The 27,506-nt window shown below is 48.2% G+C and overlaps 1 protein-coding gene across 1 annotated transcript; it reads right to left on the reverse strand.

Annotated features, from left to right (window-relative positions):
* Nucleotides 1–236: 236 nt before the first annotated feature.
* Nucleotides 237–26,003, reverse strand: MYOZ1 (myozenin 1). Its single transcript, XM_074959880.1, has 5 exons — nucleotides 25,934–26,003; nucleotides 19,852–20,033; nucleotides 8,109–8,367; nucleotides 2,759–2,921; nucleotides 237–752 (listed from the first exon to the last, which is right to left on the reverse strand). Exons 1-5 carry the CDS (start codon nucleotides 26,001–26,003, stop codon nucleotides 521–523), a joined length of 906 nt encoding a protein of 301 aa, XP_074815981.1. The 3' UTR covers nucleotides 237–520.
* Between the last annotated feature and the right edge of the window lie 1,503 nt (nucleotides 26,004–27,506).

The raw sequence follows: 27,506 nt of genomic DNA on the forward strand, positions 1-27,506 counted from the left end.
CCCCGTCCATTGGTGTCTGTGGTGTCGGTGTATGTGGGCAATCCCCAGACCAATATTGTCCTAATTTTGTTATGACTGTTTCCAATACAGCCTGAGCAGCCATTTTTTTCAGACCTGACACAAAAACAAACAAACAAAAGACTGTTTTATTTCCTTTAGGTGCTTTATTGATTGTTAACAAGTGACAGGACAGGTTCAATATGGAGCAGCCAGGCAACATGCAGTGTCATTAAACATAGGCCATAATTTTGTCTTTTCTCGCCTTGGTGGGTACAAAGATAAGCCATCTCTCTTGCTCACTCACTCTTGCTCTTTTTCAGTGCTTTCCCTCTGTCTGCTTCTGATATGGATGAACACCACAGCAAAGATCAGCTTAGAACCTACTGGGAACTCGTCTGCCCTAAGGACAAAGAGAAGGAAGGATCCCTGGGACTGCAGGTGCATTTCTCAGCTCCCCACAATAGACTTGCAAGTGTGAGGGGTTGAGAGCAAAGGAAGAAAGGAAAGAAGAGAGTGGGATTTATAGTTCTTCTGTTTCACCGTCCATCGGCACTTTGATCTCGATGTTGTACTCCGTGGGTTCTCCTGACGCCTGCCAGGGAATTGGGGTCCTGTTGAAGGAGGGTCTAGTGTTGATCTCTTGATTATAGACAATGATGGGTTCTGGCACTAAAGGACCAACATCAAACTCAGGCATCTGGAAGGTCATCAGCTTGCGTGCCTTCTCGTACCCACCATAAGGCATGGCAGTCCTGGAACAGGGTTACAAATGGAGTCAGCAAGCAGCACGTTTGTAAACAATGTGGTTTAGAAAAGAAAAAGTTATTGTCATTTCTAATAAAAAGAAAAGGAGGACTTGTGGCACCTTAGAGACTAACACATTTATTTGAGCATAAGCTTTCGTGAGCTACAGCTCACTTCATCGGATGCATAGCTCACGAAAGCTTATGCTCAAATAAATTGGTTAGTCTCTAAGGTGCCACAAGTACTCCTTTTCTTTTTGCGAATACAGACTAACACGGCTGTTACTCTGAAACCTGTCATTTCTAATGTTTATCAGTGAAGAGTTGAAGGCTCCAGTAGAGAGAGAAGAGTCACGAGCTGCAGGAGTCACTCGCCAACAAAATCTACCAAACATCGAAAACTACTTCTACCATACACATACACCTCTCCAGTGCCTTCAGTATTAAAAAAGGTGCTTGCTAGTTCTTTTCCTATACTTTCCCCCTCTACTGTTCTAGCAGCACACCAGGCCAACCTCTGCCACAGCTGCTAGTGGCTCCATAAACTTATAAAAAGGAGGCTGCATGGTATACTCCCGGGGGCATTATGTGCCAAAAATTTAAAAATTTTGCACCAAAAAAATTAAGATTCTGTGCATAATATTTTAAAATTCTGCAAATTTTGTCAAAATAACACTACATAATCATGCCAATTTCAATTATTTTGGTAATTTATTTCAAAATGCCTGTCAGCAAGTATGTCTCTAACAATACAGACACACATAAAAATTCCCACAGGAGCAGAGAGTTAAAGAAATCCCTATGACAACCCACTTCCTGTTTCTCTGCCCCCTTCTCTCCCCCCACCCCCTGAGCCCAGCTGGGGGACCAGGCAGTCACAACTACTCCCCCTGCAGAGCCCAGCTGCGGGCCCCCCCAGCCCAGACACCTGCCCCCTTCCCTCCCAGAGCCCAGCCGCAGGGACCCTCCTTGCCCAGACACCTGCCCCCCCTACCCTCCCAGAGCCAAGGGATCCAGAAGGAGAAACAGCCTGATGCTCGGTCTCAGGCTTGCACGGAGTTTCCTGCACACTTCCCTCTCCTTCCCCCAGGTCATGCTGGAAACTGCAGCTGGCAGGAACCCTCTAGCTCCCTCCCCCTCCCCCCAGCAGTGTCTTCTATGTGTGAGCTGGGCTCTGCTGGGTCCAGCAGTCACTAGTGGCGGCTAGCAGCATTGCAGCCTATTTCTGTGGGGGAAAAGAAATTCTGCACGCACAACATTAATTTCTGCAAAATTCTGCATTGTGCAGTGGTGCAGAATTCCCTCAGGTGCAATGGTACAGCAGCTCTACCAAAGACATGGAGTCAGGTGAGCCCTGGGTTCTAATCCTCCTTGAACCTCTGTTTCATTCTGCGATTGAAGATTAGTCAACACATACTTCCTCAGCAACTTGGATGGGGAATGGGGTGATTAAAATCTAGAAATGCACTGGAATCATAGAATCATAGAATATCAGGGTTGGAAGGGACCTCAGGAGGTCATCTAGTCCAACCCCCTGCTCAAAGCAGGACCAATCCCCAACTAAAGCTGCTGCTGTGCTAGAAATATCTGTAATACACTTTTTGCTCATAAGAAGGAGCAACAAGGGCCTGGTTCTCAACTGCAGTACTATGGATACTTGGGACCCAAGTCTAGAAGAGCCATTTTTGCGGAGCTCTACAGGTGATTATGGTAATAAATCCATGGATTCAGACATGACTAGAGACACTGCAGTTACCAGCTAAACCATGTGTAATGTACTCTGGGGAAGGTGGAATAGAATTAAGGACCTCTGCTCCCAGAACAAAGCCTTCTAAAGAAGAATCCCCATTTGTTGTCTCTAGTACTAAAACTTCTCTCCCCTTTGTATTAGCCTTGCAAGAGGCTGCAACATGGCATGTGTGAAAAACCCATTGACACTGTTAAAGGAGCAGTGGCCACATCCAGAATTGTCTGACAGCTCATGTACCCTGCATTACACCTCCAAGTGGCCTCACCTGTTAAAAGATTTGTAATGGGGGAGTTCAGCTTTGGGACCATATGACAACAAGTCAATGGTGAATTGACTTTTCTCCTGAGGGCTGATGCCCATAGCTCGCTCCCATGGAGAGATATAGGTCTTAAAGACAGAGACTTTTTTCCCACCTCCTGACTTTTCACCTGGACACAAACACAGAAGAGAAGAGCATTTTGATCAAGTGAGATTTGCACAGAACAAATGCACTTTCCATATCCTAGGCATCAAACTTAAAAGCCACTCAATTTTGTCAGCTGACCCTGTGAGTCGCAAATTAAGAGCTAGGATCTATGGCAGGGTTCTCAAACTTTTTCACAGGATGGACTACATCTTAAGAGAGATTATCTCATGGACCACTTCCTTTCCCATTCATAATGATGTTCCATGGACCACAGTTTGAGAGGCACTGTTCTATGGGGCTTCATCAGAGCACATGTTGGGAAGTTAACTTTTTTAAGGCAGTCAGGCCCATGGCATGGCCTTGCATCATCCACAAGAGTGGGCTTCTCCCACTGCAGAAGACATGACGTGGAAGATGGACTCCAGCCTTGTCCAGAGCCCTGCAGGAGAGCAACAAAATCATAGGTGGCAACAGGAGACAAAATCGGCCAAGCAACCCGCTGAGTATCACTGGCTTTTTTTCCTAGTTTTGTTGTTATTGAACTGTTCACATGACATGGATTATGCCCACCAGCGTACTACTGCAGGGCTGGAGAGGAGGGCGGATTTGTGCTGGACAGGTAGCTTGTGGAAGCTGGCCGGTTACAAAAGAGTTGTTCCCAAGGCTGTGAACGATGGTTTGTGTGTTGCACTGCTGGAGACACACATTATCTTGGACGGCAGGGCCAGAGAAGGGTGGATGAGGTTACCCACTCTGGCCCCTTCTGTTTTGCCGGACACTCTCCTACGTCATTCCAACTGATCATTCCCAGCTCACAGAGACATGCCCGTGCTAGCTATAACTAAGTTAATGCACTGACAGAGTGTAGCCACAGCTGCATGAAGGGCTAGTGTGGCAAGTACATCCTGTCTGAGATAGGCAGGTACTCAGGCAGGTAGCTCCTCCCACCTCCTGTGCCACCGCGGCTACATGCTATTTTTAGTGCACTAGCTTGATCAGAACTCCTTGAGCTGGAAATTACACCTTCCAGCTCAAATATAGCTATACCCCTGGCCTAGCTCTTTTCAGCCTGCTGGCACTGGCTCCCAGCTCAGCAGGCTTATCCTCTCCACTGCTCTCCTGTTTTGCCGGATGCTCTCCTACGTTATTCCGATGGATGACTAGAGATGGAGGGTGAAATCCTGGACCCAGTGAATCAATAGGAGTTTTGCCATTGACTGGAATGGGGCCAGGATTTCACCCAGAATGTGGAAGTTCCAGCTTGGGGTAGCTGCTGCCCAGCCATTCCCACTCCTTTAAGAAGCTATGTCAGACCCCTGTCAGGTTAATCTTGGTAAAGAGACATTTATAATAAGCAACCTAGTGCAGGGGCAGCAAGTTATATGGGCCCGTGGTGCCCGTGCTCCAGGAATATTCAGGGCCTGGGGGCCCAGCTCCACCAATATTCCGGGCTGGGTCTCTCCCCGGGCCTCACCTGCTGCCCCCACGCGCCTCCCCCAGAGCGTCTCCTGGCCCCACCTGCCACCCCTGGGTGATTTAAAAGGGCCTGGGGACCCCAGCCGCCACCACCAGCAGCACAGTGGGGCTAAGGCGGCTTCCTGCCTGCCCTCGCTCCGCACCACTCCCGGAAGCGGCTGACACATCCCTTTGAGCCTGGGGGGGTGTCTCCACGTGCTGCCCCTGCCCTGAGCACTGACTCCGCAGCTCCCATTGGCCAGGAACTGCAGCCAATGGGAGCTGTGGGGGCAGTGCCTGGGGACAGCAGTGCACGGAGACACCCCCTCCACCCCCTGCCTAGGAGCCGCTGCCAGAGGGGTGTGCGGGTCGCTTTCGGGAGCTGCCTGAGATAAGCACCACACCCCTCACCCTCTCCCATACCCCAACCCCCGGCCCCAGCCCAGAGCCTACCCCCAGCCCAAACTCCCTCCCAGAGCCCACATCCCCTCCTTCACCCCAACCTCCTTCCCCAGCCCAGAGCTCCCACCCCAAACCCCCTCCTGCACCCAAGCTTCCTCCCAGAGCCTGCATCCCACACCCCGACCTGCACCTCTGCCCCAGCCCAGAGCCTGTACCCAGCACCCAAACTCCCTCCCAGAGCCTGCACCCCTCATCCCCTCCCACACCCCAACCCCCTGCCCCAGCCCAGAGCCCCCACCCCAAACCCTCTCCTGCACCCAAGTTTCCTCCCAGAGCCTGCATCCCACACTCCGACCTGCACCCCTGCCCCAGCCCAGAGCCCGTACCCAGCACCCAAACTCCCTCCCAGAGCTGCACCCCTCCCGCACCCAAACTCCCTCCAAGAGCCTTAGGCAGGTGTGGGGGCGGGGGCGGGACTTGGACCCATTCTGGGCACCACCAAAAATTATACAAACCTGCCACCCCTGGCCTAGTGTAGCCCAAACATAAACCCCAGTAAGATCACAGGGATGGTTTGCTTCAACCTGCCCCAGGTCCAGGCAGACTCCTCTTTTGGGGCAGACAGAAAGAGTGCTACATTCCCCAAAGTCCCAGCTGTCTGTTCAGGCTCTATTCCCAGCAAGGTCTATCTGTCTATCAGCCAGCCCTTTCCTATCTGAGGGGGAAGCCTTTATAAAAGCTGAAATGCTGCCTACTGCCTGAATTAACCCCTTCCTCCCTTATTTGGGATATGGGTGTGTAAATTCCATCAGCATTACATGAGGCCCAAACAAACCCTGGGTCTGAACACCACCAAAGATGGGGAAGTTTGGTCCTAGAGCCAAACTTTGCACCTAGTTCTTCTCTATATAATGGGCCAAACCCAAATCCCAGACACTAATGTCTTTGAACTTCAGGATCTTTGCAACTCAGCGTTGTCCCTCCTAACAACTTCCCAACTAACCTCTTCTTGAACATGTCTGATTTGGCCACATCCCTCTGCATGGGTCAGTACTTTTTATAAGTTGGTGTTTTTATCAGGGTGTACCAGTGACATGAACAGACCATCCAGTTACACTCTTGTGGGCTACATTGTCACTAGACTGCCTGCTTCAGACTTTATTATTTTTCTAAACTCCTAAGAACGGCTAAACAATAGCCTAGAGACTTCTGTTGTGGTCTCCCTGTGCAAATTCACATCCTGGGGACTACAGAGCTGCACTTCCTAGGGGTTAAATCAGCGGCCTGGGAGTCACAATTTCTAGGTTCTAGTTCCGGATCAACCATTAACTTAGTGGGTAACCTTAGACAAGTTACTTTCACTCTGTGTGCCGTAGTTTACTCAGCTGAGCACAATGACACCTACCTACCAGCAGTGTTAATTCAACAGTGCTTTGTATGTCTCTTTAAGATTCTTAGAAGACAAGCACCTTAGCCATACAAAGAACTATTTTTATAACAGTGCCTTCCTCTGATTTGGATCAGATCAGACTGAAGTGCACTGTGTTATTCCTCCCACCATCAGGATGTCTACTGCAGCTTGCACCGAAAACAGCAGTGCTTATAATGTCAACAGCAAAATCTGAATAGCACAGCTTTTGTATTCTTTTTTTCCATCATATCCATCTTCTTTGGGCTTGCTTATTTTCTCTCTCATTCAGAGCCAGCCTTTAGGCCTTGCCAAACCCACAGCCCCAAGCCTCCAGCTTCAGGGCCTCCCAGAGGGGGGCCAAAAGAGGCAGTTTGCCCCAGACCACCTATTTGAGACGGCCCCCAGTTCGAGTGGTGTTGCGACTTGGTGAATGAGGTCACAGTGCCACTCAGATTTGGCTTGGCTGCTCTTCCGTCATGACTGAGGGGCAGCCAGGCCCAATTTGAGTGAGTGGCTCTGTGACCCCATGTGCCAGGTCATAACACCTGGAGCAGGAAGTCGGGCGCAGGACAAAGGAGCCGCCGCTGCAGGGCAAGTGCAAGGTAGGCTTTCTGTCCAGTCCCCCTTCCACTCTCTCCCCCAAGACTTCTCTGCAGTGGTAGTTTTTTGAAAGGGTGGGGGGCTTCCATTTCACATTTTGCCCCAGGCCACCAAAAACCTCTTTGTGGTCCTGCCTTGCTTTGAGGGAATTATAAACATAAAGAGGAATCTCAGCTTTCATTTAACTCCCTACCATCATAAGTAAGTTATTTTCTAGCCCTTTTCCTTGTGAAGACCCTGGGGTCAGTAAAGCAGTTTAGAAGGCAACAGAACAGTAGGGGTGAAAGAAAGAAATAATGGGCCTCCACTTCTGCAGCAGCAGCCAGAGGGTTGGCGTACATCCCCTCTCAGCCCCTGCCCAGTAATGTGACAATGACACACATGTTCGCAGTGATGAAGGGGGGCCCACCTGGAACTGCTAAGGCTGGTTCTGATCTAATTCCAAATGTGGATTCTTCCTCATTAATTAAGGCTGACATCTAAGCCATCTAAGACATTAATGGGAATTGGACAGAGCTGTCATCCATATCCCTTAGGATCAGCCTAAATGGCAACATTCTATAGCCAGAGATTGAATTATTATCCAGTATCACCTATGTAAAGTAATCACAATGAAGAAAGGAGGCTGAGTTGATTTAATACAAGGGATTTAGTTCCAGAGGTTTCTGGCCAAAGTAAATGGAGGATCAAATTAACCAAGGACTGAAGTAGGTGGACGGTATTATACACACATCATTAAAAGTCAATAAAAATATTGAATGAATTTTGATTGCCTCAGCAGAATAGTAATTAGTGATGAGTGACCCTCAAAAGATTTGATGGTTCAGTTCTGATGCTTATCTGAAAATTCTCTGCATTTAGCTGAATTCTTTCATCCCAAAACAAAGCAAACATATAGGCACATATGGGTAGAAAGAGACATACCAGATCCAACCAATGGTACAACCAGACCAGCACCTATCTGTAACTGTGGCCAATGATGGATGTTTCTGAAGAAGGTGTAAAACCCCATAATGGACAATATGTAAGATAAGCATATGCTGTACCAACCTTAGGAGATCAAGGTTTCTTACCAGGTTTTTCACACCTTCTTTGGTTTAGCTAGGACAGATACATTCTGATAGAATTTTTATATTTCTGTGTCTTTCCAACACCAGGCAGAGGTGAGCAAAACATTGAAACAAAAGTCAACCCAACTTTTCAAAACTTTGAGAAGGAATTGGGTTTGGAAGGGTTCAGCTCACATCTTTTCTTTTAGCTACACCCATCCCTAACAATGATAATGGGCCAAATTCTGACATTTACCCCATCCTCACTCTTAGTGTGTAGAGAGATACTTGCCTTTTCCAGCATTGTCACTTCCTCCACCATCCATTCCTCCCCCACTGCCGGCTGAGCCCCCGGCACAATCAGCTTCAGTGCCCCCAGCACTGCCTTTGCTCCCAGGCTTAGGAGGAGGGGCAGGGGGATAGTGCAGCTTACTAGATCCATACTGCCCTGCAGTTACTCCACCCACCATCCGCCCACCACTGTGCAAGTAACCATGAGCTTCTCCTTCATAATGTCCTCCAACAGCTGGGATGAACTTCTGAAAGTGATCCTGGAGTGAGAGAACAAAAGGCAGAAGTTATTGTTACTGGGCATATTCCATTGACATTTTCCTGGTGTGGAACTCAAAGGGAGTTTGATGGGTCTCCTCCTAGTTACTACTGGACATCTGTCCAAATTACAAAAAACACTAGAAGCATGTAGCATGGAAGCTTCCCTGTATCCAGTATAGGAGCAGGCATGGAATAGCAGGGGATGCTGAAGGTCATTTTTTGAGTTGCACTGGCAGGGCTACTTTAGAGGCCAGGGTGTGGAAGAGCAGGGGGTACTGGAGGGGAGGAATGAGGCACATTAGCAGATCTGTGCAGGTACTCTGAACTAAAACTGCTGCGTCAGAAGTGAGGTGCACCAGTAGAGCTGGGATGGTGGCAGGACTGGAATAACAGGAGGAGGTACAGGTCAGAAATGAGGTGCACTGGCTAAGCTGAGGTGGACAGGACTGGAATAGTAGGGAGTGCTTCATGGCAGGAATGTGCTAGCATGGCAAGGTAAGGTAAATGAGAACTGAGTCAATAGCCCACTGTGGGAGCTAAGTATGCTGGGATACCAGGACTTGTGACAACATGAAACTGCTCCCCTGGCCACTGGTGCATTTGTTCTTCTTTACAGGCAGCTATATATGGCTCTTCTTTAACAGGGTGACTGGCCTAGTGAAGAGGGGAAGCAGTAGACGTGATATATCTTCATTTTACTAAGGCTTTTGACAGTTTCACATGACTGTCAGTGCACACTAGATGAAATTACTATAAGGTGGGTGCAATACTGATTGAAAGACTATACTCAAAGAGTAATTAGCAATGGTTCATTGTTAAACTGGGAGGGCATAACTAGTGGCATCCCACAGGGGTCAGTCCTGGCTCTGGTACTATTCAATATTTTTATTAATGACTTGGATAATGTAGTGGAGAGTCTGCTTATAAAACTTGCAGATGACACCAAGCTGGGAGGGGTTGCAGTACTTTGGAGGACAGGATTAGAATTCAAAACAATCTTGAAAAATTATAGAATTGGTTGAAATAAATAAGATGAAAATCAATAAAGACAAGTGCAAAGTATTTCACTTAAGGAAAAATCAAATACACAGCTACGAAATGAAAACTGGCTAGGTGGTCATACTGCTGAAAAGGATCCTGGGATTATAGTGGATCACAAATTGAATATCAGTCAATAATGTGAAACAGTTGCAAAAAAAGGCTAATATCATTCTGGGGCATATTAACAGGAGTGTTGTATGTAAGACAGGAGGTAATTGTCCCGCTCTACTCAACATTGGTGAGGCCTCAGGCGGAGTGCTGTGTCCATTTCTGAGTGCCACACTTTAGGAAAGATGTGGACAAATTGGACAGAGTCCAGAGGAGAGCAACAAAACTGATGAAAGGTTTAGGAAACCTGATGTCTGAGAAAAGCCTTAAAAAACTGAGCAGGCTTAGTCTTGACGAAAGAAGACTGAAGGGGGTAAACTGATAGTCTTCAAATATGGTAAGGGTGGTTATAAAGGGGACAGTGATCAAATTGTTCACCATGTGCACTGAATGTAGGACAAGAAGCAATGGGCTTAATCTGCAGCAAGGGAGATTTAGGTTAGACATTAGGAAAAGCTTTCTAACAATAAGGATAGTTAAATACTGGAATAGGCTTCCAAGGAAGGTTGTAGAATCCCCATCACTGAAGGTGTTTAAGAACAGGTTGGACAGACACCAGTCAGGGATGGTCTAGGTTTACTTGGTCCTGCCTCAGTGCAGGGGGCTGGATTTGATGACTTCTCGAGCTCTGTGATGGGGTGGCCACCCCACACAAGGCCGGAAGGGGTAAATGAGGCCAATTAACCGTAGGCTGTACCTAGAGGAAACCTAGGAAGTGCTAGGGCCTAACTGCTGATGAAGTCCGGCTGGGGGCAGGAGCTGGACAAGGTCTATAAAGAAAGGAAGTTGGAGGTTGGGGGAGGAAATCTGCAATGGCATTCCCCAATACAAGGAGGAAGAGCAGGAAACTGCAAAGAGAGACTAGGAAGCAGTCCAGGGAAGGAGCAGTAAGGGCTGGGAGAGTAAAAGCCCCAAGCTGCTGGGTTGAAGGTCCCTGGACTGGAACCCGGTGTAGAGGGCGGACCCAGGTTCCCCTCCCAGCCACTGAGAGTGGCACAGACCAGGCAGTGGGGAGCGGAGTGCCTGGGACAGTTTGCCTCAAAGGACTTGTGATATCCCGGAAGGGGGGAGAATGTTAATGTAACCTAGTCTGAGGGCTAAGCTATGAAGAGGAAAGCGCTGCCGCTTCTGGTGCATGAGAGGCCATGGAGTGAGTGAGTGTGTGAATGGAATGATGGATTGAGTAACCACAGGAAGGGGCATCCGACCAAGTGGCAGAGCTGATTTCCCAGATGAGCCACAAGGAGGAGCAAGGTCCCCTTCCAGTCCTACTTTTCTATGATTCTATGAAGGTTGTGAAAACTTGGAGGCATGGCAGCTTGTGAGAACACCCAAGGCTTCCATGAGACCCACTGCATGTGCAAGACAAAAGTACGGGAATGCAAAAGCTTTTATTATAAGCCTAGTGGATATTAGCAAACCAGCTCTAGCCAGACAGCATGGTGAGGAAGAAACCTGCATTCATCTAAAAGACAAAGTTGGTTTTGCTGTTCAGGTCCTCTGCCCTCCCTAGCAAGGGCTAGCAAATACAGTCTCTTATCACCTAAAAGCAGGTTCTGTTCCACCTAATATTGGCTTGATTCTGCAAAGCACTGAGCACATTTAATGCCCATTGACTTCTTTTCGGGAAGAGGGCACATGGCCCATTGTGGGATGGGATCCCCAGTATGGGAAGGGTGTGGTGCCAGACACGGCAGTGCCCCCATCTTCCCTCAATGCGATTTCAGCAAATACCTATGTGGAATAAAAATTTAAGTGACATATATGGCAGTATCATGTACATAACATGTTTTACATATTGAATGTATGTGAGATCATATCTTGACACATAAGAGCTAAAAGAAAGTGGCTCCTTTGGAATATTACAGTCTGCACACAGACACAGGTATCACATATAAAACGTAATACTATCCAAGTACATGTATCACATATGTTCTTTGCACTTGGATTTGGGGGTAGGTTATAGGCATATGAAGCAATAATGGAGAAAGTCAGATGAAGATGAACCAAAGATGCATTCATCATGCTATACTGCCTGCGTAAATTCCCCTGGTGCAGCCAATTGGCAATGTGAGTCCCATGACTCTTTAAAGGGTTAAGGATTCTTCATGTCTCTTATACCTAGTGCAGTTTAGCAAAGAGAAGCTTTCCAGGCTGTAACAGGCTTCCCAAGGCCAGCTGTTCGTTCAGCTAAAAATAGTTGAGAAGCAGTGAAAACCCCACAAGGCTCAGTGCGGCATTATCAACCCTCCACTCCATGCCTCAGTGACATCGTCCAGAGCTTTACAGCAGGTCATCCAAGCTGCAGTCCGGGCATCCAGCCATCAGCAAGCTAAACAAATGGAGCTGGTGCCACTGGCAGCCTTTGGGAAAATCTCTCCTGCCCCCGCCTGAATGGGCTTCCCGTTTTAGGAACAGGGAGGATTAGGTTCCCCTGAATGTCAGAAAACACTGGGGATGGAGAGAACTGTGATCATGGAGGTCTCTTCTCTTCTATCTGGGGCTGTACACAGAGGATGGTGAGGCTGTCTCTTTGGATATACATGGGGAACTGCCCAGCTGTATAAAGGCAGACTGAAATAAAGGGGTGTTTTGGGAGGAGGGCGGGAGGTTGTCTCAAAGCACTAACACATGGCACTGCATCTATCACTTAAAAACTTCTCTCTCCTTTTCACCAAAAGTGCTGGTGGGCCAGCTACTCCGGAGGGAGCCCTGCTCATGGGAAAGGCCATATAGAAAAGAGAATTGTTCTTGCAGAACCTTTCTAGTTCCTGTATCCAGAGTGGGCCTGGTGTCCTGGTAGGTCTTGTGTCATTCATCCCTCCTTGTGCAACAAGTGAAGAAAGCTAGCCTCAGCCTGAAGTTTTCTATAACAGACAGCAGCCCCTGAAGGAGAGTCCCAAGCAGGAGACTGTACCTAGTCAAAGTTGGGAGAGGGAAGTTGTGTCTCTGTTGCTTGTTACATGCCAGAGGTAAAGGTGTTTAAAGGGAAATGTGGCTACCAGTGGGCTGTCTCAGGAGCTGGGTGGCTAACCTTTCACCTGAAGGTTACCAGCTTGAATGTAAACCAAAAGCTGCTACCACCTGGAGGCCATTTAGGGTGCATCTACATGCAGCTTGAGCATGCCTCCTAGCCCAGGTAGATGGAGCTGGCTAGCTCTGCTTGAGCAAGTGGAGTAACATAGCAATGTGGACATTGGCTACCTGCCTGACTCCAAGCCAGCTCAGCCCCCTGGGTCTGCACTCGAATGGCTAGCTCATTCCGTGTTGTCTGCACTGCTACATTTAGCATGTTAGCTAATGTGGACCTTGCACATGTCTGTCTGCCTGGGCTGGGAGGCTGCAGTGTAGTTATACGCTAGGGGACCAGCATGAAAGGAGTTTAATGACCCCCGTTCATGTCCACATCACAAAAAGCACCTCCAGGATCAGTATTAATTGGCTCCCTTGTTAGCAGTTATGGCAGGGAGGCAAAGGAGCGAATGGGTGACACAGACTGCCCTAGGAGGTATAGGGAAGTTTGCTCTGCTTCTGCCTGCTTGGCACTGCACTGTGGGATGGAGGCCTTCAGTCTACAGGGCTGTCCATACAGCAGCCCTGAATTCATTACAAAATATTCTAACCAGGGAACAACTGCTGCTTGTGCTTGGACCCTAGAGGGTGCCCCTTGGACCCTAGAGGCCTCAGGATTCGTAAACAACCGGAACTTGTATGTCTGTGAAACCTTTTTCCCGGCCAAGAGTCTAATGAGCGCCTGCCCAGGATCCATTCCTAATCCTCCAGCACTGCTATATGTGCCTCAGGAGAAACGGCGGGTGAAAAATGATCCCCCCCCCAATCTGAGCATCTCAAGGCCCTGATGTCACAGAGGGAGTGCCTGGAAAGGGACACTGTGAGCTCTGTGATGGCGCCTTGCTGTGCCCTAAAAGGAATGATTGAGAGCACAAAATGTGTTTCTATTTCCACCTCCCTGATGAAGAGGTTCCCAAATACTTGATGTCTGTGTTGTTAATAACACTTCTGAAGTTACTGGAGCAGCCAACTATATGTTCCTTTATTCTGGGCCATGGGGATTTAAAGTTCAAACAGACAGGCATGGAACAGCAAGAGGGAGTAAGTGAGCAGGCACGCATCTTTGCTGAGAGAGAGCGTGCAGGGAGGTATCAGCAAATCCTCCATTGGCGCAGCAGCATTTACACCAGGGCTGAGTTTTGCCATGTGCTTGTATGAGGAGAGAGGGGGATGATAGTCCCAGATAGTCAGGTATCTCATGCTAATTTATTAAAATAACGGCACTCCCCCGTGGGAGGCAGCATGGTCCTGTGGGTAGGGAAGATGGACTCCAGCCTTGTCCTGAGCCCTGCAGGAGAGCAACAAAATCATAGGTGGCAACAGGAGACACAATCAGCCAAGCAACCCACTGAGTATCACTGGCTTTTTTTCCTAGTTTTGTTGTTAATGAGCTGTTCACATGACATGGATTATGCCCACCAGTGTGCTACTGTAGGGCTGGAGAGGAGGGCGGATTTGTGCTGGACGGGTAGCTTGTGGCTGGTTCCAAAAAGGTTGTTCCCGAGGGCAGTGCTGTGAACGATGGTTTGTGTGTTGCACTGCGGGAGACACACATTATCTTGGACGGCAGGGCCAGAGAAGGGTGGATGAGGTTACCCACTCTGGCCCCTTCTGTTTTGCCGGACACTCTCCTACGTCATTCCAACTGATCATTCCCAGCTCACAGAGACATGCCCATGCTAGCTATAACTGAGTTAATGCACTGACAGAGTGTAGCCACAGCTGCATGAGGGACTAGTGTGGCAAGTACATCCTGTCTGAGATAGGCAGGTACTCAGGCAGGTAGCTCCTCCCACCTCCTGTGCCACCGCGGCTACATGCTATTTTTAGTGCACTAGCTTGATCAGAGCTCCTTGAGCTGGAAATTACACCTTCCAGCTCAAATATAGCTATACCCCTGGCCTAGCTCTTTTCAGCCTGCTGGCACTGGCTCTCCAGCTCAGCAGGTTTAGCCCCTCCACTGCTCTCCTGCTTTCAGCTTTCCCCAGAGAACTCCTCCAAGACCCTCCTCCATTCTCACAGCTCTCTTTCCTCTCGTTTATTAGCCCCAGATGCCACCTTGGCCTATTAATCCGCTCAACCAAGGATGCACCAGTCATGACACAGGGGAGCTGTCCCCACTTCATATAAAGAGACATCCTGTGACAGACCCCAAAGCTACTGAGAGGAGACTCTGGTTTCCTCCCCATTATCCCCCACCCCACATGTCACCTCTCCTGGAGCAAGGGGTTTATCAGTCTCCACAGTCATTCATAGACTCGTTTGGGGTGGAAGAGATGTCCAGCAGATCTTTTAATCCAACCCTGCTCCATCAGGACAGGACTGACTTTCCATGACCAGTTTCATCCCAGGAGTATCTTTGACAGAAAGGTATCAAGTCTCAGATTTTAGTATCTCCACTGATGGTCATTCCCAACCTCTGTTCAAAGGCTTTGATGCTCAGTGCAGAGCAGGCCTTCAAGATATAAAGATATTGCTGATGTTTAACATGTACCCTAATTTCTATTTATCTCCATCCACCTTTCTCTAGATACATTGACAGACCACGGGAGCCACTGAGTTGTGCCTTTGATTGTATTGATGTAGCCCCTTGATTGTATTGCTGGAACCCTTGTCCCATCCCATCCCATCCCCTCCTTCCTGCCGCTCCTCCCTCATGTCATATCTGGCAGTTTCAATGGTTAGCCTGCTGGGGCCATGTCTTCCTCTGTCTTGTGTGCAGCGCCTAGCACAGCTTGGGGGCTGTAGCTGTTTGCTCTCTTCTGGAGGCACAGCAGAAGCCAGACTGATGGTCTAGTGCCTCAGTCCCTGCTCCCTGCATTGTGCTTCAAAACTGGGCCCTCCCCCTGATCTGAAAAGACCACCCTGGCCTCAGCTCTCAGAGATTTCTTGTCATTGCCCATTCAGTGCTAAAGACTGCTTTTAAATACCCACTGCCAGACAGGGGGAGTTGCATTAGCTCTACCTTGCTGGCTTGGCTGAGAACTTACCAAACTCATTTTATTCGCAACCACATACAACCATCTACCCAGCTTTGGGCTTCTTCACTTCCATAATTGTTTTATTCTAGGATCTAGGGGACACTAACATGAATGGTAAGAGGAGAGCAGTTGAAAGTAGCAATAGAAATGCTCTACTCCTCTGCTAAACAAAACCCCAAGCTTCCTCTCTTATTTCCCCCTGTTAGAGGTTCTCTTTCCGGGTCCTTCCATGCAATGGAGATGAAGGAAGGAAGGGATGGCAGGGAACAGGGAATCTTAGGGTCAGAAAAAGATTTTGAATTTGGTGCAAGTGACAGGTGCTGTATTGACAGTCCTGGAGATAAGAATCAGTCCACAGCATAGAGATGGCACTGGCAGCTGCCCTTTATATTGACCCTCTGCTCCAGAGAAACTGGCTCTGGGAAGAAGATAGTTCGGGCTCTGTGGCCCAGTCGGCCTCTGGTCTCTTTGCTCAGGCTGCCAGCAGAGGTGCTAATTAGGGCCAGCTGTGGTGATAGTTTTTGTGATGAGGACATTTACTCACTCCAAACTTGTCTCCTTCTTTTCAACACAAAATTTCAGCCTGTCTCTGTGACAGCTCCTTGTTAACGATCCGTCCAAGCTCAACATGGCTAAAACAGAGCTCCGAATCTCCTCCTCCCCCAAGCTCTCTCCACAAGCTCCTTTCTCCAACACTGTAGACACCACCACCATCCTGCCAGACACTCAGACCCATAACCTGGGCATCAGCTTCTGCTGGGGCCCCTCTCTAGGTCTTCACCTCCAGGCCAGCTCTAAATCTTGCTGATTCTTTCTGCATCACATCTCCAAGATGTGACCTTTCCTGTCCATCCACACAGCTGAAACTCTCAGCCAGGGTCTCATCATCTCATCTCAACTACAGCACCATCCTTCTCTCTGGCCCTGACGAATACAATCTTGCCCCGCTCGTATCTGATCAGGATGCTGCTGCTAAGATCACTTTCCTAGCCTGTCACTCTGACCACATCAACCCTCTCCCTGCATTCTTCTGCTGTCTCCTCCTTCTCCATTGCAGCAAATATAAGTTGCTTTTCTTCACTTTTTCCAGGTCCTTCATGGCAAATCCTCACCCTACCTATAATCTCTCATTTGCCATAGAGCTGTTGACGCTCACCTTCAATCAGTCCATGATGCCAACTTCCATTGCCCAATTGCCAGATTTTCAAACACGTTAGTGCATTCTCCCCTGCTGCCCCACACACTTGGGAGGTGCTCCCTTTAAACATCCACAAACCTACCTCATTGTCCTCCTCCAAATCTCTGCTCAGAATTCTCCTTTGCTGTGAGGCCTACAAAAAACTTGACAAGGGATAGGGTGCTGGTGTGCTGAGACCACTGCCTATCATTCCAGCCAGTACTGTCCCATTGTTTCCTTGTGTTCCCTCTCTGTCTTATGCTTAGCTTGTAAACTCCTTGGGGCAGGGATCATCTTCTTCTCCTGTGTTTCATAGAATCATAGGACTGGAACGGACATGGAGAGGTCATCTAGTCCAGTCCCTTGAACTCATGGCAGGACTAAGTATTTGTACAGCACCTAGCACAGTGGGATTCTAGTCTATGACTGGGGCTCCTAGATGCTACCACAATACAATAAATACATAATAATAAGGGCAATGGACTGAGCGCAATGGACTCATTTCACATAGTTCACCGAGTAGCCATCAGACGGTAAGTTATGTTCCTGATCCTGTCAATCTAGTCCTGAGAGAGACTAGTAGGGCAGACTGAACCCTGCAGGCCAAAGACACTGGACAATTGTAATTTGTTCCTGTTTTGAAAAAGGCAGATCTGAAAAGGAGGCACGCAGGATTTTAAAATAGGAAACAGCAACTCCTGTTTGGAGATGCTTCATCAACCTGCTACCCTCATAATTCACCACGGCAAGGCCATGCAGGAAATTCCAGGCTTGCTAAGGACTTTTTTAAACCCCAAATACCCTTCCCCAAGGCAGAGCATCTTCCAATATCACTCTGAAAGATTTCACCCTCTTCAGGAAGACACTGCATGATAGTGAATGACTATCCTGGCCAGATTCCTTTCTCACCATGGGAAAACAGTTGGGATCCATTGCCAGAGCACTGTGGAGTGAAGCTTAGTATTTAATGAATAAAAAACAATGTAAATTCCTCCCAACTCTGGGATAGAATCATTCCCCCAGTCTCTGGCAACGCCAAGCTCAGAGACCCACATTTCCAAAAATACGTTCTACTTTTTGGTGCCTCAGTTTCTTGCTGCCCAACTTGAGCTGCTTAAAGTGCCACAATTCGTTCACTTTGCATTCCTCAAATTGGACACCCCAACTTTTGAAAATCTGGCCTTGGCCTCATATGCCCCCAAAGACAGCTCTCCCATAAACCCTTCACAAACCTTCTGAACTCACATAAAAGATGTCGTTTCTGGATCCTCACTACAGCCTCAGAGGCTGACACATGAACTTGGGCCTTAGGTATTTTGGGGATCTCTGAGCTTTTCCCATGTCTACAATCCTTGCTGCAACCTTAGGTGAGCTGTAGGTGCATAAACTCCCCAGGTGGAGAAAGGGTTTGGAAGCTGCAGTAACCTGTTTAAGGTTATCGGTTTAACTGTGTCCTTTTCACCCTCTTCCTCAACATCTTTCCTGGGCTTCTGACTATTTATAACAATGCTGCATACCTCTCCAGCACCTTCCATCCAAGAACTTCAAAGCACTGACACTAATGGCCCAACACTCTGGGAGGGATAGCCACATAACATAACTGTACAGCTGAACAATCAGAGATGGAGACATGCCTAAGGGGACACAGGACTAGAAATACAACCCACATATCCTGAATATCAGCCCTGGTCTCTCCCTAAGACCACCCCTCAGTACTGCCCCTTCTTATTTTGGTGGCATTTTCCTCCTCCAACCCAGCCTTTCTTATGCCTTCTTCACACCCGGCTTCCCAAATTGTACTTGTTAAAGGTAAACTGCAAAGGGGGAAAAATCCCTTATTTGCTGCTTTAATCGTGAAGAAGGCCTCAAAGTTTTTCTTTTGTAGAACATTTTTTCAGCTTGACTCTTGTATTAGAAATAGGAAGCCTTGAATTCCCCTGGACGGGAGGATAAGTGGGATGATGGCATGCCAAGAGATGGAAGCTTAAATAGCAGACAGAAGAGGAGAGGAGATGTTGAGTCACAGTGTTTAAAATTATGAGATCTCTTCCGTTTGTTTAACTCAAACTGTGGCAACCGCCTGGGAGAAAAGCTCTTTCTCTGAAAAGTTCAATATCCACGTTACTTCGTATGAGTGCTGAGAAAGCTCCCACTCCAATCCTCAAATTGGTTTTCCAAGAAAAACAGGGAAGACCAACCCTGATTCTAAGGTTAAACAACAAGCAGAATTAATTTTTTGGAGGTAGGGGAGGGAGGAAAAAATGAATAAGCCTGACTTTATGCACTATAAAGGCCAGCACAGGACAATAGCAAAAATCAAACATTCTTTCCTTTACAGTTCTACTAATGGGTTCCCAGCAAACAAACCAAAGTGCAATATCAGCTGCTGGAGGCCTCTGTCTCAATTTTACTTCATGGATCTTCTCTCAAAACTGAACTGAGGCCTACACCGAGAAGGGAAAATACCACATCCTACAGTAAAAATGGAAGAGAGCCCAGGTGAGCTGACCTCAGGTCTGAATGAATCATTTGTCCCCCCCCCCGCACCCGTGCGAGAAGGGAAATGTTGTTATTATAATAACAGGTAAATAGTCATGCACTTTTCTAGCTTTATGACAGGTTTCAGAGTAGCAGCCGTGTTAGTCTGTATCTGCAAAAAGAAAAGGAGTACTTGTGGCACCTTAGAGACTAACAAGTACTCCTTTTCTTTTTGTGGATACAGACTAACATGGCTGCTACTCTGAAACCTGTCATTATGCAAGGCACTGAATTTAGCTGTATGGAGTGGAAATCTATCAACTTCATGAAAATTTGTTAGTCTCTAAGGTGCCACAAGTACTCCTTTTCTTTTTTCTAGCTTTGTACATCAACACAACACAAAGTGTTCAGCTTTCCTGACATTGCTCCATCAACGGAGCCCAAAAGTGCCATGAAGGAACCCAATGCTAGTGGAAAAAGGAAGTTCAGTCTGTTTATTCATTCACAATCTTGGGCCTCTCTCCCACCCAAGGAATATCCCCCTAGCCTGTGGTAAGAGTGGAGCCATGCAACTTTCCCTCACATTCCCGTGTGTGTAGGAATTGTGGTTGCATTCTATGACCTACCACGGAACTGTCAGTGAAGATGTCGGGGTGATTCTCATAAATGAATTTCTCCACCCTCAACTGGCGTAGTTTGAACATCTTGGATCCTTTGTTGGTGAGGAGTGAGAGCTCTTCTAGCATCACATCCCTGGGGATGCTGATCTTCTTCCCCAAGTTCAGCTTGGACCCTTCTTGTGGCATGACTGGAAAAGATACCAGAAGATGCATCTTAGAAAGCTCTGTGTCCCAGGCTGCCTCCTCTTTGTTCCAAAACACCAGGCCTTCCACAGCAGCAAGGCCTCGTCTGCATTAGAAACATTCCACTGATGGAATTATCCTTCTATACACACAATCCCCTGGATATCCATGAATGGAATTTACCCTAGTTCCAAACCAAAGTGCATCTGCATGGGTGGGAGTTACATCAGGGCAGTGTTAACATGGACACATCCCACTTCTGAGGTACATGAATCAGTGCAAGCAGTCCTCCCACTGCTGTCCCACACTGCCCCAGGGGCCTGTCTGGTCACCTTTCTACACTCTACTGCTCTACGGTCAGCTCAGCTGGAAATCACTCACCTAGCAGCACTGGCAAGCAACAAGCAAAGACAACATCTGGAACCATTGGATTAAGCCCTACCAGACAGCCATGCAAATGGCTGAGGTTTAATTTGGCTGTGTGCATGGAAAATACCCCCCTGGATTTAATTTCAGAGGTTTGGTGTAATGCAGTGAACCTCTGCCCTATTTAGCAGTTGGTCAAGACATTGTGATCATCCTGACTGACAGTCCCTCGGGCCACAAATCTGGTGAGGCCACCAGAAACCTCACCAAAGCCACTGAAGAAATGTTTCCTTCCATTCCTTGAAATTCTGTGGTGGAATCTTAAAAGGAATCTATAAAGTGGGGAGGAGTGTCTGTGCTCTTTTCTGCTTCTTTATGATCTTGTTGCTGCTGCTTGTTTTTTTACCCTAGAAACACCAGGAAGAGCAAGATTTGCCTCCCCTGTTTTTGCTAGAAGACTCCTGGGGGGACCAGAGTGCAGGGGAGTGGGGATTTTCTTAGTCTTCGGCTGAAGTGACATAGATCCCAAATCTTTCACTGAGAGAGCTTCTCAAGTGTGTGTTAGAGCTTTGAGTTAAATATAAATCTGCCAAAAACAACCTCTGGAACATGGTGAGTGGGTGGCAGGGCGTAGTGGTGGCATATCTTCATGTTAGTCCCCCAGGGGTAGGATCCCCTGGGGGACTAACATGAAGGGGAAAGGAGTCCAGGAGAGCTGGCTGTATTTCAAGGAATCCCTGTTGAGGTTACAGGGACAAACCATCCCGATGAGTCGAAAGAATAGTAAATATGGCAGGCGACCAGCTTGGCTTAACGGTGAAATCCTAGCGGATCTTAAACATAAAAAAGAAGCTTACAAGAAGTGGAAGGTTGGACATATGACCAGGGATGAGTATAAAAATATTGCTCGGGCATGTAGGAATGAAATCAGGAGGGCCAAATCGCACCTGGAGCTGCAGCTAGCAAGAGATGTCAAGAGTAACAAGAAGGGTTTCTTCAGGTATGTTGGCAACAAGAAGAAAGCCAAGGAAAGTTTGGGCCCCTTACTGAATGAGGGAGGCAACCTAGTGACAGAGGATGTGGAAAAAGCTAATGTACTCAATGCTTTTTTTGCCTCTGTCTTCACGAACAAGGTCAGCTCCCAGACTGCTGCGCTGGGCATCACAACATGGGGAGTAGATGGCCAGCCCTCAGTGGAGAAAGAGGTGGTTAGGGACTATTTAGAAAAGCTGGACGTGCACAAGTCCATGGGGCCGGACGAGTTGCATCCGAGAGTGCTAAAGGAATTGGCGGCTGTGATTGCAGAGCCATTGGCCATTATCTTTGAAAACTCATGGCGAACGGGGGAAGTCCCAGATGACTGGAAAAAGGCTAATGTAGTGCCAATCTTTAAAAAAGGGAAGAAGGAGGATCCTGGGAACTGCAGGCCAGTCAGCCTCACCTCAGTCCCCGGAAAAATCATGGAGCAGGTCCTCAAGGAATCAATCCTGAAGCACTTACACGAGAGGAAAGTGATCAGGAACAGTCAGCATGGATTCACCAAGGGTAGGTCATGCCTGACTAATCTAATCGCCTTCTATGATGAGATTACTGATTCTGTGGATGAAGGGAAAGCAGTGGATGTATTGTTTCTTGACTTTAGCAAAGCTTTTGACACGGTCTCCCACAGTATTCTTGTCAGCAAGTTAAAGAAGTATGGGCTGGATGAATGCACTATAAGGTGGGGAGAAAGTTGGCTAGATTGTTGGGCTCAACGGGTAGTGATCAATGGCTCCATGTCTGGTTGGCAGCCGGTGTCAAGCGGAGTGCCCCAGGGGTCGGTCCTGGGGCCGGTTTTGTTCAATATCTTCATAAATGATCTGGAGGATGGTGTGGATTGCACTCTCAGCAAATTTGCGGATGATACTAAACTGGGAGGAGTGGTAGATACGCTGGAGGGCAGGGATAGGATACAGAGGGACCTAGACAAATTGGAGGATTGGGCCAAAAGAAATCTGATGAGGTTCAATAAGGATAAGTGCAGGGTCCTGCACTTAGGACGGAAGAACCCAATGCACCGCTACAGACTAGGGATCGAATGGTTAGGCAGCAGTTCTGCGGAAAAGGACCTAGGGGTGACAGTGGATGAGAAGCTGGATATGAGTCAACAGCGTGCCCTTGTTGCCAAGAAGGCCAATGGCATTTTGGGATGTATAAGTAGGGGCATAGCGAGCAGATCGAGGGACGTGATCGTTCCCCTCTATTCGACATTGGTGAGGCCTCATCTGGAGTACTGTGTCCAGTTTTGGGCCCCACACTACAAGAAGGATGTGGATAAATTGGAGAGAGTCCAGCGAAGGGCAACAAAAATGATTAGGGGTCTGGAACACATGACTTATGAGGAGAGGCTGAGGGAACTGGGAATGTTTAGTCTACGGAAGAGAAGAATGAGGGGGGATTTGATAGCTGCTTTCAACTACCTGAGAGGTGGTTCCAGAGAGGATGGTTCTAGACTATTCTCAGTGGTAGAAGAGGACAGGACAAGGAGTAATGGTCTCAAGTTGCAGTGGGGGAGGTTTAGGTTGGATATTAGGAAAAACTTTTTCACTAGGAGGGTGGTGAAACACTGGAATGCGTTACCTAGGGAGGTGGTAGAATCTCCTTCCTTGGAAGTTTTTAAGGTCAGGCTTGACAAAGCCCTGGCTGGGATGATTTGATTGGGGATTGGTCCTGCTTTGAGCAGGGGGTTGGACTAGATGACCTCCTGAGGTCCCTTCCAACCCTGATATTCTATGATTCTATGATATAGCCACCTTTCTCTTCAGGTTAGGTCCTACACTACAAGCAGCTCAGCTGGAAACAAGGATCTATCCCTCTGATTGCAAACCCCTTCCCCTCTCATTTACTTCCAGTCTCTTATGATATCACAAGCACCACTGGGCCTCCAATGAGTAGTCTAGCAAAAACAGGGAATTCAAATGGCCTGATATTTCCAGTGCAATAAAAGTGCAGCAATAATGTTAGGGTCTACTAAGTGGCCATGTGAACCCTGTTACCATGCACTAAAAGTTCCCTAGTGAGCACTGACCTATTTGAAACAACAGCCCTTCTTGTTGGCAGAGACTGTTTCCCTCCCCTCCCCAGCCCAGCTGGTCACATGGACAAAATCTCTGGAGGAACTCTCTCTTCAGCTACCCAGTTCCACACAGCATTATTTCCAGAGGGAAGAGACTTTCTATAGAATATTGGAGTTATATTTGCCTCTTGATGTGAAGACAGGGTTTTAGCAATTCCTGTTGGCTTGGGGGCAAACCTAAAAACCTACATAAAGGTGCCCCTATCCCCACTCTCCTGAGCAGAGCAGATTCCTGAGGCCCCTCTTGGCGATTTGGGAAGGGAATAACATTTAGCTTTTTACTTCTTTGCAGCACCTCTGGAAATCTCCTCATCCCTACATTTAAAGGGAGAGGAAAAGGGGTATCACAGCAGTGTACAAATCACCCCCTCCAATTCAAACATCCGCTGCTGAAGGAAATGTGTCCCTAGCACTGCAGTGGAAGGACACATAGGGTTGAATTCTCCTGTCAGTTGCAATCCCATTGGGAGAACTTGGCCCATTGACTAGTGAGTGACAATCAAGGGGTTGCTGATTAAGAAGGAAAATAAATTAGGGATGGAGGTAATGACAGATCCATGCTGGTGCGTAGCTTGTTAAAGGCACCGGAGCACGGACATATATATTCAGGGCCAAATTCTGTGCTCAGTTATCCCGGTGTAACTCTGAAGTAACCCCCTGTAATCAATGGATTTACACCAGTGTAACCAAGAACAAAGTTTGGCCCAGTGTGTTTATACCACTCTTGTGTGGGGAATGGTAGCAAACTAAATCCCTGTGAGCGAACACTAGCCAACCACATATGCTGATGTTATCCGAAAGACCTTGCCGATTGGCGGTATGTGTACTGTACCTCGTGTTCGGATGTTACCATCAGAGAATGGATAGGTACATTATAGACTCTCCTCCTGATTTCTCTGAACATATTTAATGCTTCCAGGACCTTTCCTTTCCCATTGCCTGCCAACCTGGCTCCTTCTCCAAATAACTAATTTAGACCTGCACAGCACCAAATAGATACCGCCAGTAAGTGCGCTGGAAACCATGGGATACAACAAACAATGGGAATCGTTTGGAATTGATAATCACTGAGTGGGGTGACTCCATCTGCCCACAGGTGTAACAGCACTAGCCAGCCCAGCACATTCACACACCCCAGTGTCTTGGAGATGGGCTCCTCAACAGAGCTGTGTGAAGAACTGACTCTCCGGTTCTCTGGCAAATCCAAAAAATCAAATTTTGGGTCAATACAAAACCAACATTTTTCCAAATTTTTGTCAAATCGAAAAAAAATGCATTTTAGGTCGAACAAAACATTGTTTGAACCAAAATGAAACATTTCATTTTGATATCAAGCATTTTAAAATTATTTTACATTTTTTTTAATTGAAGGGAATTTCTAAAGAAAAAGCCATTTTTAATCAAAATCCTAAACATTTTTCAAAAATGTGGAAATGAAGTGTTTGAAATTTTTTTTAAGTCTAACAATTCGGTGACACCAACACAAATTCACAAGGTTTCAGTCAAAATATTTCACCCAGCTCCACTCATGTACCCTGCTCTGTGTAGCTGTATGTAGACCAGGGGTGGGCAAACTACAGCCCGCAAGGCATGTCTGGCCTGTCAGATATTTTAATCCAGCCCTCGTGCTCCTGCTGGGGAGTGGGTCGGGGGCTTGCCCCGCTCCGGCGCTCCAGCTGGGGAACGGGGTTCTGGGGCTTACCCCGCTCTGCTCATGCCGTGGCTCTGCGCAGCTCCTGGAAGCAGCAGCATGTTCCCCCTCCAGCTCCTAAATGTAGAGGCAGCAAGAGAACTCTGCATGCTGCCCCTGTCTGCAGACACCGCCCCTGCAGCTCCCATTGGCCAGGAACCACGGTCAATGGGAGTTGCAGGGGTGGCGCCTGCGGATGTGCAGTGCCTGAGGATGGGGCAGCACCTGCAGATGGGGCGGTGCACAGAGCCGTCTGGCCACGCATCCGTGTAGGAGCTGGAGAGGGGACATGCCGCTGCTTCCGGGAGCTGCTTGAGGTAAGTGCCATCCAGAGCCTGCACCCTGACCCCCTCCCGCACCCCGACCCCCTGCCCCAGCCCTGATCCCCCTCCTGTCCTCCGAACCCCTCCTGCACCCAAACCCCTCATCCCCAGCCGCACCCCAGAGCCTGCACTCCCAGCCAGAGCCCTCACCACCCCCCCCACATACACACCAACCTCCTGCCCCAGCCCGGAGCCCCCTCCCGCACCCTGAACTCCTCCTTTCTGGCCCCATACTGGAGCCCTCACCCCCTCCTGCACCCCAACCCCAATTTCATGAGCATTCATGGCTCACCATACAATTTCGATACCCAGATGTGGCCCTTGGGCCAAATAGTTTGCCCACCCCGATGTAGACTGAGCCACGTACCACCAGGGATTTCTGGGAGTTGTGTGCATACTTCTTACCTTTACGAGTTAGTTCCCCAATGAGTTTAGTGGACTTTTTCGTCTTGATGGGAGCCGGCGTTCCTGCAAGGGGCATTACCACAAAGGATTCTCTGCTTCAATTTAGAGAGACAAAGAGTTGGGAGAGTGAAACACTTGAAAACTGTAGTGAGAGAATGGAAACTAGTTTCCTGCATCTCCTTTTTGATATGGTACATAACCCTTCATTTCTCACCTAAATTCCCCCCCATATTTAGGGTTGCCACCTTTCTAACTTCTGGTAACCAGGCACTCAAGGCCCCGCCCCCTGCCCCGCCTCTTCTCCCTACCCTACCTCTTCCCCCAAGGCCCGTCTCCTTCTCCACCTCTACCCCCAAGGCCATGCCCCTTCTCCACCTCTTCCCCTGAAGCTCTCCCCCTCCTCTTCCCCCAGGCCCCAGTCCCTTCTCCGCCTCTACCCCCAAGGCCCCACCCCTACTCTGTCTCTTCCTCCCAAAGCCCTGCCCCCGTCACTTTCTCCTCTCCCCCCACCCCCATCGCTCACTGGATCGTCTCAAGGAGCCTGCCTGCAGGTAGGAGGTGGCCCAGGCTGAGCGGGGCTGATATGGGTTAATGACCCAGCACATCCCCCTGCCCTGCAGTAACTGGACTTTTGGTTCTGGTACTATTTAGTTTGCCAGGTCCCATTTTTGACTGGACTTTCCAGTCGAAAACCAGACACCTGGCAATGCTAAGTGGCAGCCGGACACAGAAGCCAAAAATTGGACAGTCCAGTAAAACCCGAACAGATGGCAACCCTACCCATCCTTCATCTACAAAGTAGCTGCCCACAAACTTAATCTCCCAGGACAAAGTTCTCTCATCAGGAAGTGCTGATGTCAGCTTTGTGGTGACACATGTAAACACCCTGAAAGGTTGACATCACCATGTTACAACATACTATTGCCACACCACAGAACACCACCATCATGCAACATCACGGTTTCACAGTGCTAATGGACACCAGGCTGCAACTCTCTCATTCTACCATGAGTCTGTTCCAAAATGTCCTGCTGTATGTAAGGTCACTCCATCACAACTTAACACCACTATGCAAATATCATTTGGTTGTGATAGATCATCATCTGACTGTAATGATGTTGTCTGCCCAGGAGATACTTTGGGACATTTGCATGTCCGACAAGCTTGGATTGTGTGACATGGGCTAATCCTATCAACATTGGAACAGCCCCTCAAAAACTGAGCAGGTAGCAAGACAAGCAAAAAAGACCCTTATAACTGTAGATGATTTACTCATGAAGGGCTGAACAATAGCTCCAGCAATGACTATTAGCCAAGAAGGTCAGGAACGCAACCCATGCTCCAGGTGTCCCTAAATCCCCAATTACCAAAACCATCTGGCAGTGGCCACTGTGAGAATGAGGCTACTGGGTTAGATGGACCATTGGTACGACCCAGGTGGGCCCTTCTTATGAAGGAAGCAAGGAGCCATCAGGTTAGAGGAAAACCTCCAAATCCTTTGAAGTCAAGTGCATTTGTGTCCTATTTATTCAGCTTTTCACACATCCGTTTGTTGGGGGTTTTAATTCCACACCTTGTC

The sequence above is a fragment of the Natator depressus genome, chromosome 7, assembly GCF_965152275.1.
Source record: "Natator depressus isolate rNatDep1 chromosome 7, rNatDep2.hap1, whole genome shotgun sequence".
Taxonomy (NCBI): domain Eukaryota; kingdom Metazoa; phylum Chordata; order Testudines; family Cheloniidae; genus Natator; species Natator depressus.

What these genes read in the sequence shown, in the direction of transcription:
- MYOZ1 (XM_074959880.1), bottom strand. Translation starts at nt 26,003, where the DNA reads ATGCCCCTTGCAGGAACGCCGGCTCCCATCAAGACGAAAAAGTCCACT. An exon ending in ACTCATTGGGGAACTAACTC is followed by an intron (nt 20,034 to 25,933) that starts GTAAAGGTAAGA and finishes TATCTTTTCCAG; the next exon opens with TCATGCCACAAGAAGGGTCC. An exon ending in TCTTCACTGACAGTTCCGTG is followed by an intron (nt 8,368 to 19,851) that starts GTAGGTCATAGA and finishes CTCTCACTCCAG; the next exon opens with GATCACTTTCAGAAGTTCAT.